Raw genomic sequence first — 12268 nt, 5'->3', positions numbered from 1 at the left:
AATTATAATATTATTATAATATCATATTATATGATAAAATAATAATATTAGAGTTATTAATATAATTATGATATTATTTGTTACAATATTACTATTATATTATATTACGAGTCTAAATTTTAGATTGGGAAGATTGTAAATTTTAAATTTCATTAGGGGTATTATGGGTATTATGAAAGTTTCATTAATTGTACTATGTTAATTCCTGCACAATCTAAAAGTTAAAGTTTTCTTTAGGCTGCTTCTAATTTTGGCTATATATTCTTGAAAAATTCTTCAAAAAGTACTTTTGAGGAGATTTACCAAACACAAAAATCAGCTTATGCTACAAGCATAAGCTGATTTTGGGACGAAAAAGTAATATCAAACTAAGCCAAAGTCAACTACCACCGAAGGCCAGAAAATCCGGCGAAGGCGTCCAATGTTCAGGCTAAAAAAGGGTTTGGAAAATTGGGTTTTTAATTTTTTGGGTTCAAAGTATGAGAAAACTTAAAATTTGGTAGTGGAGGCTGATTTGATTGAGAAATGGGAAGAAATTTGGTTGTTTTAGGGTTATAGAGGCGAAGGAGGGCGAAGGAACTTAAGGGCGGCCGAGAAGAAGAGAAAAAAGAAAAAATGGAGAAGAAGGGTTTTGCGATCTTGTTTATACGCAGACCTTTTTAGCGACGAAATTTGTCATCGCCAAAAGTGCACATGTCATCACCAAAAGTAAGTCACGTCATTAAAAAATTGATTGTGTCAAAGACACTTTATAGCGACGACATGAAGTCCCAAAATTTTTTGATTTGCACTTGCTGCTAAAAGTTAAAATTTTTCAAGAAAATTTCTAGGTCCGCTAAATTTATTTTAAAACTTATAGTGACAAAATAAAGATATTGAAATTTTTTAGCGACGACACGTCATCGTTATAGATCTCACTTAATCGTCACTAAAAGTAATTGATGATCTAAATTACCAAGCAAACAATTGCCATTTTTAGGGACTATACGTCATTGTTGTTTGTTTCTTTTAGCGACGTCAATTGTCGTCACTAAAGGCAGCAATTATTGTTGTGAAATCTTCGGTTATAATTTCAAAACACTCGCCACTTCTTATGCGGGCTCTTCTTATTGATAAGATACGGCTTAAGATCTTTTAATCTCACAGTCAAAAGTACAAATCTGATATGATACCATACCCAAAAACAAAAAAAAAAAATGATAAACTTAAGTAAGTTACTATAATTAAATTAAGAGAACGTTTAGTTCATAGATTAAAATCATGTGATTAGAATTATTTTTAATTTATGTGTATTTTTTATGAGAGAAAACACTATAACAAATCATGAACCATGATTTAAATTCTCCAACCAAACATCCTTTAACAGATAATTGAATACAATTAATGGCCAGGGCACGTGTTGCCATTGAAAAAGTAAATGCTAATTATTGTTGGGAAGATGCGGCAAATAGTATTTTCTATATATATATATATATATATATGTATGTATGAAGTATATAGCATATTTTTTTGATGTTGGTAAATAACATCATATTTTAATTTTTATTGATGAACTTAATTGTCTCTTTTTTTTTTTTTTTTCAAATTTACCCTTTATTTTAGGCTTTTATTTTTTTTCTTCCTCACACACTCTCTCACAACCTCTCCCAATCATCGCGCTCTCTCTCTCCTCTTGTCATACTCTCTCTATCCTTGAGCCGCTGGACATCGGGACCAAGAAATCACGAGATCTAGCTCCGTGTTCCCTGTCTATTTGATAATTCAAAAAGTATTTAAAATGATCAAATTGTTGAAACTAACATAAATATCCTTAATGAACAATTTAAACATTATTTTAAATATAATAACTAAGAAACATTATTTTAAATATTTATTTATTTCTTTTACTCGTCCTGCCCACATCTCGTTGAGTAATGATATTAATTTATCTTTCATTTATTTTATCAATTTGAGTTTAAAATTTAAATTTTATTATAATAAATTTTTTTAAAAAATAATTACATTTAATTTTTTTATTATAATAAAAAATAATCACATAAAATCACATTTTAACTCAAATTAAAAATTCAAATCAAAACTTTTAAATAGTCAAAATTCCTACTTTATATAAAGAAAAAAAAAATCCTATTTTCCCCGCCATGCGGCAATCTGTGGCCTCCGACGTTTAACCAGCAAACGTTAGTCCAGACACTAGACAGGTAGGGTGACGAAAAAGAAGAAAACCCAATGATGTCATCATCATCAAACCCCAAAAAAGAAAATGTAGTAATAATTGTAATCCAAACCAAAACAACTATAAAAGAGCTTGCGCAGGCACGTGTACAGACCCAGCGTAGATTCACTCTTAGCCCTAACCACTTCAGCACACTTCGCCAAAAATGGAGCTCCGAAGAACTCTCTTCTTCTTCCTATTCGTCCTCACTCGCTCCGTCCTCGTCATTTCTGATTCCGACGTAATCTCCTTTTCTCCAAATTAATCTCTTATATTTCTCTCTCTTTAAAAAAAAAAAAAAAACTGAATCTAATAAAAGTGGTTTTTCTTTTGTATTTTCTTTTTCAGGATCTGGATTGCGTGTACACGATCTACGTTAAGACCGGATCGATCATAAGGGGAGGGACGAACTCAAATATCAGCGCAACGTTATACGCATCGGACGGCTTCGAGAACCGTATCGACGATGTGGAGAAGTGGGGAGGGCTGATGGGGCCCGATCACAACTACTTTAGGAGGGGCAGTATCGACATTTTCAGCGGCCGAGGAAGCTGTTCGGACGCGCCGATATGCGGGCTGAAACTGACTTCCGACGGGAGTGGGCCCCACCCCGGGTGGTACGTCGACTACGTGGACCTCACCTCCGCTGGGCCCCACATCCGCTGCCAAAAGCGGCGGTTCATTGTCGACCGGTGGCTCTCCATCGATGTACCGCCGTATAGTCTCACGGCTGTCTTGGACTACTGCTCCAATTACGACGGCGACGGCGAAGACCATGACCTTAGACGCCAGGGTTAGACCGTTTCCTTACCGAAGCTTTGGACGTTTGAGTTCTGTTGTCGTATAAGGGGAATAGATAACTGCGTTGTGTGTCGTTTTTGGGGATGGAAATAAGGAATGAAATGGATATTTGGATGTGTCAGTGAAGGCCTCTCGGACTCTTAGGGGAGTTTAAGGTTTCTTGTACTCCTCGGCATCTTATTATATAGATTAGAGTTGTACCTTGGCCGAAAAACAAAATAATAATAATAATAATCCCTTAAACATATATATAAATGAGAATTAAGTTTTTTATTTTAGTGTCTGTTTTGTTAAACGGTTTCATCGCGTTTTTTATTATGCCGTTCGTTCCTTTTTTTCTCGAGGTGCATTGTTTGTTTTTCCTTGTAATGTGCTTTAGATAAACTTTTGCCAGCTTTTATTATTGATTACGTCAGCAGGGATTATTTTTCAAAGGGAATTATTGCCTTCAATTTTTTTACAAAAGCAATAACATAACTTCGTTAAAAAGCCACTTAAAAGATAAGATCAAATTTAAAAGGGGAAAATAAAATTTATAGCAGAACTTAAAAAATGTTTACTAAATAACATAAAAGTTTAGTTTAGATATTTTGACATACACTGCATTACCTATAATACCCCAAACAGATGCCAAATTTGAAAATCTCTCTCTCATCTGTTTCACGACCCTCTCTCTCCGTCTCTCTCTTCTCGCTTGCTCTCTCTCTCTCTCTCTCTCTTCTCTTGCTCACAAGATAATAATGCTGACAACAGTGTTCGCGAATCTCGGAGTTGCAATGAACAATGGACTTCAGAGCTGGTTTTCTGAGAAAGTACAGGACTAGTTCTATGCCGATTCCGTCTAAATGGTTTCCGGGAAGAACCACGATTAGCTACGGCGGACGTCGGAGATTTTCGTCGTTCTCTCTTACAAGAAACGGAGAAAGGGGTGGGGGCGAGCGAGAGAGGAGAGAGAAAGAGAGAGGCTGACCGAGTGCGAGCAGAGAGAAAGAGAGGGGGTAAGCGAGTGAGAGGAGAGAGAAAGAGAGACGGCTAGCGTGAGAGGATGGGAGAGACAAACTCTTCTTGGAATTTGATTTCTAAATTCTGGAAGAATTTTTAGGATTTCCTTTACAAATTAGGGTGAAATGAAAAAAGAACATTTAAATTTTTAAAATTTGTTATTTACTAATAAACTAAAATAATTATGCTATTTACTACCTTAAGTTTATACTGCCATTTCTGTAATAATAATAATGATAATAATAATAATAATAATAATAATAATAATATAAAAGTGGTGGGCTTTGTTTTCTGTGTATGCGATAATATGTGTAGAATAATTGAGGCTTTTTTTATCTTTTTCATTTTGAAGCAAAGGTGTTGGCGGTTCTGAATTTGCTTGAAATTTGTAAGTGGAGAATAACTTTGTAAGTTTATCTTACATTAAAACACATTGTCTTTTTAAAAGTCAAATTCATTAATTTGAGTAAGAGAAAAAAAAAGTATTTACAAAATCACATTTAAAAAAAATAAAGTTACATAAGAGTTTTCGATAAAAAAAAAATTAAGAACTTATTTGAAAGGATTTATTTTAATCAAAACGAAGTGAGAAAAATTAAATATTTTAAAGAATGATATTTAAAAAAAATGAACTGCCAAAAAATGTTAGAGGAGAAAAATACAATATGCAAAAAAAGAAGAAAAAATAAATAAATAAGTTAAAATAAGAAAATGAGGAAAGGAGGCGAAGTTAAAAGAAGAAGAACACGTGACATATTTATGAGCCAAGTTCAAAAGGAGACTTGGCTCTTTGTATATATGTTAGATGTTAGATACTATAAGTAATGACATATTTTAAAGAAACTGTTTTAGTATAAGGAAATTAAGGTAAAAAGTATTTTAAAAATGGTATGTTATAAAAAAGTAAAATGCTTTAAAGCATAGAGCACTTGAGAAAAAACCGAAAAGCAAGTAAACAAAAATAAATTAAAAAAAGAAAAGAAAAGAAAAGAAAAGGAGAAAAACTGAAAAGCAAGTAAACAAAAATGAATTAAAGAAAAAAGAAAAGAAAGAAAAGAAAAGGAGTAAAAGGAAAAAAAAAAAAAGAGAGGGAGAAATAGGAAAAAAGGAGGTCAAATAAAAATTAAAGAAAATAAGAAACGAAAAAAGAAAAAAGAGGAGCAAAAGGAGGTGCTGTCATGTAGAGATGTCAATTGAGCCGTGTTATGTTGGTCCGGACACTTTGTTACTCTTATACGTGTTTCGTGCCATGCTCGGCTTGATCCACTAGAATTTCGTGTCATGCTCTGCCAACCCAGGATTTAAATCATAAACCCGGCCGATCTATGTACCTAAGCACATTCGTGCTCATGCAGTGTTTTGCTCATGCTTTTATCGTGCTTGGCGCAATAAATCTTTAGGTCACCCCATTGGTCATTTTAAATTGTTTTTTCTGTGATAAAAAATAATTTTTGGACAATTTATAAATAAAAAATAATTCAAATAACAACATAATTTCACGTTATTACCAAGGGAGAGATTTGGGTATATATAGGCCGATTATAAGAATCACATATAAACAAACAATTAAAAAAAAAAAACAGAGAACCGTTGAGTTGAGATTTGAGACTATCAATTGTCAAATGTACTTAATATAAGCAACGGATATATTGTATTAAAGTATGAGATTATACATCAATCACATAAAAATTATATAATAAAAATGAAAAACGATATATTCGTGGTGTCAACCTATCGTGCTCGATGGGACGTGCCGTGCTTGTGTTATACTCGTGCTTGTTATTGTGCCATGTTATACCATATCCACGTGCTTAAAACTATGAGTCCAATACAGCCCACCACCTCATGTTGTGCATAGTTCAATTCATAATAATCTCATGTCGTGGCGTGCTCGGCCTAAAATTTCTTGTGTCGTGCCATCATACTCGATGGACGGCCCGACCTAATTAGAATCTTTACTGTGATGTGGCAATATGAGAGAAAAGAGTTCTGGCTAACATAAATAAATAAAACGAGTTTTCTTTTGAGTTACTAGTAGAGAGGGGAACCTGCAAAAGCACAGATTTTGTTTTTAATTACATAGCATATATAGGGTGAGTTAAAGAAATACCATTTTTGAGGAGGCTCAATTTAGGAAGACCAGTTGTTTATTTTTCTATTAAAACATACACTTTTAAATTTAAATTTTCTAAATTTGGCACTTGATCTTTGTGTCTATTATTGTATAAAGAGAAAACTAAAAATTCTATTTTTTTAAGTACTTGATTTATTAAAAGTATTCTTTTTAAAATAATTATGGATTGACCCAATAAAGTCTGTACAAGTACTTACTGAAGCTCCTTGAGCCCAATTGACCCATTTAAGTATGCTTAAACAATTATGAATTTTGCCCTTCTTTTATTAGTAACACCCCCCTTAATTTTGATACAAAATGTTTATAAATTTTCATTTATATCTTTATTTTTTACTTTTAACTCTACACTATTACTTTATTTTTATTATTGTATCTATTTTTTTAACTTTATATAAAAACTTAAATAAATAAAAATTGCAATAAATTAATGTATAAAAAAGTGTAAACATTATTAATTTTAGTTTTAAAATTTGAGTCAACTCAAAACCCTTTTTGTAAAATTTTCTGACTTCGCTACTGGGTTCAATCAAACACGCAACTACCTCATGATTTAACCTAGTCCTATAACTAATATTTGTTACGATGTTCATAATTACCAAATCAAACTTCACAAAAAATTGAACAAACATCACGCCGTGGTGCGATTAATAGCCACCAAAACAAAAGGGAATTCATACTCATTAAAATGGTGCCCAGAGTTCTCCTATCTACTAACATTTCAATGTAATTATTTCATATCCCAAATTTCTTAGAGTTGGGCTTCAATGGCTTTTCGAGTCTTCAACTAAAGGTACAAAAAATAGGGAGAGTGTAGTAAATAACTGATTTATAAAATTAAATTAAGTAAATAGTATATTTTAAAATTATTAAAATAAATAACAGTTTACATGGTAAATTAATCATTTATTGCGTAAATAGTTTATTTACGGCTAGTAAAAATATTTTTTTGACTTAAATTTTCTTATTGCGTCTGTAAAAATATATATTTTTACATTAATAAAGATTTTTTGAGATTTTTTACTACATAAGTTAATTTTTACTAGCGTAAATAAATCATTTACATGGTAAATAATTTATTTACCATCTAAACTGCTATTTACTTCAAATACTTTTAAAATCTGTTATTTACTTAATTTAATTTCAAAATATACTATTTACTATAATTTTCTCAACAAATATTAAAAATTTATTTATTAGAAATTTGGATACCTAAAATATAATTTTTAACAAAATTATGGATCAATTTTATAATAAATATTGTACGTATTTGTAAATATGAAAATTTGTACAATCACCAATCTAGTTGTATTACATGCTTAACTACTAGTTGCTACACGTCGGACACTGTTGAGACATGGACCACACTAGTATTACCATAAAATTTTCAACTAAAATTCAAATTTTTGTAAGTAGAATACCGTATCAAAAAAAATTGAATTGTAATTTGAACTTAAAAAATAATGAGGCCAATATCTATGTCAAACTTTTATTTGTGAACTAATCGATGGTAATTAATTATTTAATATCACAGTTGCAACTTAAAAATTGTTTAAAATTCACATTCTTGTCTTGTATACATGCCTGGTTTAAAAGGAAGTATGAATTGATTTATATTAAACTGGTGGAAGTATGGGACACATTGTTATTTATGAATGTCACAATTCATATTTGAAAGATCCCGAATTTAATTAAAGTCAAATTAATTAAATCACTGAACGCGTAAATTAAAACAAAAACAAAAGCTATCTCTACGTGGTTGATCAGTACATACCGTAAATTAAAACAAAATAAAAATTATTTCTACGTGGTTCAATACATACCTATATTTGTGAAGCCACGCCTAATTATTGAACAATCCACTAAGTTTTGCAAATGTCAAGAACTAATAGACTTAAACAATTAAAGACTCCATCTTTATGATTCTCACCATTATGTTGTAATAACTTTGATGGAGCTCTTCAGCGAACACCACTTATCTTGACTTTTGTTTCACTTGAACTTCTTCAATTGATGTAAAACTTCTCCTGAAGAACCAGCTTCTTCTCCCAAAGAACCAAGATAGAAGAACAAAATACTTTATGCAAATATGCTCCAGGAACGTGCACAATCGCGGCAATAATGATGAATTATAAAGAGCATAGCAAATGAATTCAAATCTTGGATAATCTTGCCATATTTTGAATCGTCGCAAGAGAAAAGGTTTATCAGTTGTAACATGTTTGAATTTGAATATTAATTAAATAAATAATTTAAGTCGTTTTTCTAATTAAATATGTTTTATCTTCGAATTTCTTCAGAGAAATCGCACTTCAAATCCTGGTAAGTGGTAACTTTAAAGATATCTAAATCTTTTTTAGATCTTATCAATTTTAGATTTAAAACATAAGACATCTTTCAGTACTCCATGTTTCTTAAAATAGCCGTCAAAGTTTATCTGAAGTTTACACGCTGCTAGACACAAAAACCTAATCTGTGTTCAAAATCTTAAAACCAAATTGCAAGTTTTATTACAACAGAATTTCAAATAGAGCTAAACTGTGCTGAATTTTGTTTTGATTTCTTGCATATTAACGTGGCCATAAAATGGCAACTAAATAATCCCAACAAAAGTGAAATTTAAAAAATGACGGGACTTTAGACGTTTTTTGATTTGGTGTCGGTATACGATACAATACATCCATCTGGTGTGCAACATTTCTACAGGCCACAACTTAAGTGTATAAATTAAACTAAAGAGAATAAAGACAAAAGGTCTTAACAACTGAGGGTACCAAATCTTGACATGAGTCATCGAGTGTTATATAATTTTCCAAGGTGCAAAATTATAAATATTACAATTTGGAAAGGTCATCTCATATAAATTAGTACTTGATTATCAACTTATTGTTACATGCAATGCATAGAACATTATTTTAGAGAGGGGGCTTGAAAGCAAATGGATTAATAGCGTTTTGAGGTCTTGATTAGCCGTTTCTTTGGACTACCGGTCTCCAAAGTTCACTGGAGACGTCTGTAGAGGTCATTGAAGTCAAATTCGTGCTGACAGAAGTGTGCATAGTCATCGAAAGTAGTCGTTTAAGGGGAAAAGTCATCGTTCTTCTACCGTAAATCTAGGACTTGTTTGTCAAGGAATCCTTCTAAAACTTCAGGAACTAGGTCGTGGGAGGGAGCCAAAACGGGTGGTCCAATGCGTGTAGCGGTGCCGCTTGTTGTTGGCGGCGCGTGTGCCCCGTCCACAATCATGGTTTTAACGCTTTGTCGCTGTTTCAGGAGCTTTTTCTAATGTCACTCCTACCATACCTCACATATTTCAGGTGTTGAGGGGCTCGATCTTGCTGGTTCAATCTTTTGTGTTTTCCTTAGCTTTTGTATTTTAGTTTCCTTGTTTGTATAAAGGGCAATGGTTTCCTCATCGACTCTGGTTTATTTTTTAGTTCGGTCTTGGAATTCGGTGATCGACTTAAGATCATTGTTTGGCTAGGTTTTGTTTGGTGGGCGGAACTTGCTTTCGCTCTACTCCTCGTAGGAAACTTACACCCTTGTTGGGATAAGGGGTTGTTCTGTAATTATCCGTGTGAGCTAATTACCTACTTGGTGTCCCGTTGGTATGTTGTGGATCTTAGTTCCACCTAGTGGTTTCTTAACCATTTAGTGATTTCTCCAATTTTTAGGGAGAAAGAGGAAAATAGGCCAAGACTTGAGATGAATTAAAATTAATAGGTCAATAGTTTACATAAGTTAATAAATAGGTCAAATTACTGTTTTCGTCCATAACTTGTCTGATTATGAACCATAACTTGACAAGTTATTCACGGTTTTTGTTCATAACTTGTCTGGCTATGAACCATAACTTGACAAGTTTGTTCATAACTTATCTAGTTATGAACCATAACTTGACAAGTTATGGCCTATTAATTTCTATAACTAAAATTTGACCTATATACTTTCTTAAACTTTTCATATTAGCATATTTTCTACTATTTCCCCAATTTTTATTCCGTTGTTGTTTTGTGGGCTTTGTTCTTCCATTCTATTTTTAGTCTTTTTGTTGCCTTTTTTTAATAATATTTGTCCTTTGGCAAGGGGAAAAAAAAAACTTATTGTTACATGCCATCAAACTTATGTTACATCGTTCACAATGCCAAAAGAAAAAGAAAAACCTGAATTTTTTTTTTAAAAAAAAAAAAGCTATGTAGGTGTTGAAATGCCTATAAAGGACAAGAAAAACTTATTATTTACCAGAAAAAAAAAAACAAAAACAAAAAAACAGAAAAACAAAAACATGAGCATAATTCTGAAGCAACCGGTTATAACTAAAGATAGCAACCGGTTATAACTAAGGATGGCAATGTAGCGGATTTGGGAAAGGGTGGTTTTCTTGCCAACTCGCTATGCAAATAAATAAATAAATAAATAAATCTCTCCACCTTGTTTTCATAAAAAAAGGAAAAAAGGAAAAAAAAATGAAATCTCTAAAATTTAAAAATGATAATGTAGTAAGAATTTGGATGTTTGGTAGAGAGATTCGTTCCCTGATTCGAATCATGATTCGTAGTTCGCTACAGTATTTTCTCTCACAAAAAATTCACGTAAATCAAAAATGGTTCAAATCACATAGTTTGAATCCTCCAACCAAACGTGAGTCTTCGGCCTCGTTCATTTCACCGATTCGAGTTTTTAGTTTTAGGTTTCTACAGTAAAAAGCTTTTAGAAAATGTCACATCTATTTTTTTTTTTTTTTTGCTACAGTAAAAAACTCTCAGAAAATGTCACATCTCAGCTCGAATTGAAAACTCGAATCCGCAAAATGAACGAGGCCTTCATAATTTCATGCCTTTCTTTTTTCCCTGAAAAAGACCTCAATTCACTGTGGGAAATTCATGAAAAAAGCACATTTTCATCTAAAAGACTTCAATCAAAAACTATAGAACGAAAATAAGCTGAATAAAATGAAATCGTCATATTTGGTCATTCAATAGCAGTAAACGAGTTTTCAGAATTGATTAAAAGAATCAATTAACATGTGCTCAAACCCTAAATCTTTGCAATTAACGAGTTTCAGAATTGTTCGTTGTTGCCGTAACCTCCGCAAGTTCTTCCGTTCTTTGCCATCGGCGACCCATCAGAAATTCGTCACCGTCGACCATTCATCGCCATCTTCACTGTAATCTTCTTAGACAATCCTTTTAAGAGACTTGAAATGATCCCTCTCTCTCTCTTTTCTCTTTGAAAGGAAAAGTGGAAAACCAATCTTATTTCTTTCTTTTTTTTTTCTCAGAAACTTTTGAGATTATGTCGAACTTTTCCTCTCTATCCAACAATGTCCCTTCCACTTTCCCTTCTCTTCTTTTCTTTTAACTTCTCTCTTTTTTTTTTCTTTTTTTTTTTTTTCATTTCTTGTTTCCAAGAAGCTTTAAAAGATGTAATAGGATTTCTTAATTAGTATCTCCCTCTTAGGGTCAGCTTCCAGTGACGGCCTTTGGCTGCCTTTTGGACTCTCAGCCGTAGGGATGGAAATTTTGATGTCACAGTGAAGACTGGTGGTGGGCATGTCTGTGTTGGTTCTAAAATAATTTCGGATAAGGAAGCGTGATAATGTGAATCGAATACAAATAAAAAATTTTCAAAACTTTTGATAAATGCTATAAATTATATTATTTTGTACGCAAATAAATTAATTTAAGAATCTTAAGAACAGATTAGGACGAAAACTTAAGGCCCTGTTTGTTTCCGTTTTCATTTCCATTTTTCACATTTTTCGAGACTAAAAAATGAAACGGAAACATAAAATGCGTTTGGTGTAAAAATTTTTAAAAAACAAAAACAAAAACGTTTGTCTTTTCTGAAAAACTGAAAACGAAAAAAAGCCGTTTTCTCGTTTTCGTTTTCTTTTTCTGAAAACGGATTTCATTTTTTTTTTCTTCTCTCTCTTCTCCACTGCCCACCACCCCCGACTGCACCCCCCTCCCTCACTCCGACATCAACATCGACTGAAGGAGATGAAGGACGCCGGAGATGAAGGACGACAGAGAGAGATGTCGCTGGAGATTCCCTTGCTCGGTGGCTATCGTCAGTCGTCGGACGCTGCCGCCGGCACTACGCCCACGTGAACCCCGCCA

General features: G+C 32.6%; 1 protein-coding gene across 1 annotated transcript; it reads left to right on the top strand.

Moving 5' to 3' along the window:
- Nucleotides 1–2309: 2309 nt before the first annotated feature.
- On the top strand, nucleotides 2310–3267 carry LOC21387467 (PLAT domain-containing protein 3). Its single transcript, XM_010104276.2, has 2 exons — nucleotides 2310–2453; nucleotides 2561–3267. The coding sequence occupies exons 1-2, from the start codon at nucleotides 2379–2381 to the stop codon at nucleotides 3008–3010; spliced, it is 525 nt and encodes a 174-aa protein (XP_010102578.1). The 5' UTR covers nucleotides 2310–2378; the 3' UTR covers nucleotides 3011–3267.
- Nucleotides 3268–12268: the final 9001 nt, after the last annotated feature.

Source organism: Morus notabilis, unplaced genomic scaffold (assembly GCF_000414095.1).
Source record: "Morus notabilis unplaced genomic scaffold, ASM41409v2 Scaffold2021, whole genome shotgun sequence".
Classification (NCBI taxonomy): Eukaryota; Viridiplantae; Streptophyta; class Magnoliopsida; order Rosales; family Moraceae; genus Morus; species Morus notabilis.
The sequence above is the reverse complement of the archived record's forward strand: the minus strand, read 5'-3'. Positions and strand labels throughout refer to the sequence as shown.

Coding starts and splice junctions, on each gene's coding strand:
- LOC21387467 (XM_010104276.2), top strand. CDS start 2,379: ATGGAGCTCCGAAGAACTCTCTTCTTCTTCCTATTCGTCCTCACTCGC. Junction 2,454..2,560: donor TCGTCATTTCTGATTCCGAC/GTAATCTCCTTT, acceptor TTTCTTTTTCAG/GATCTGGATTGCGTGTACAC.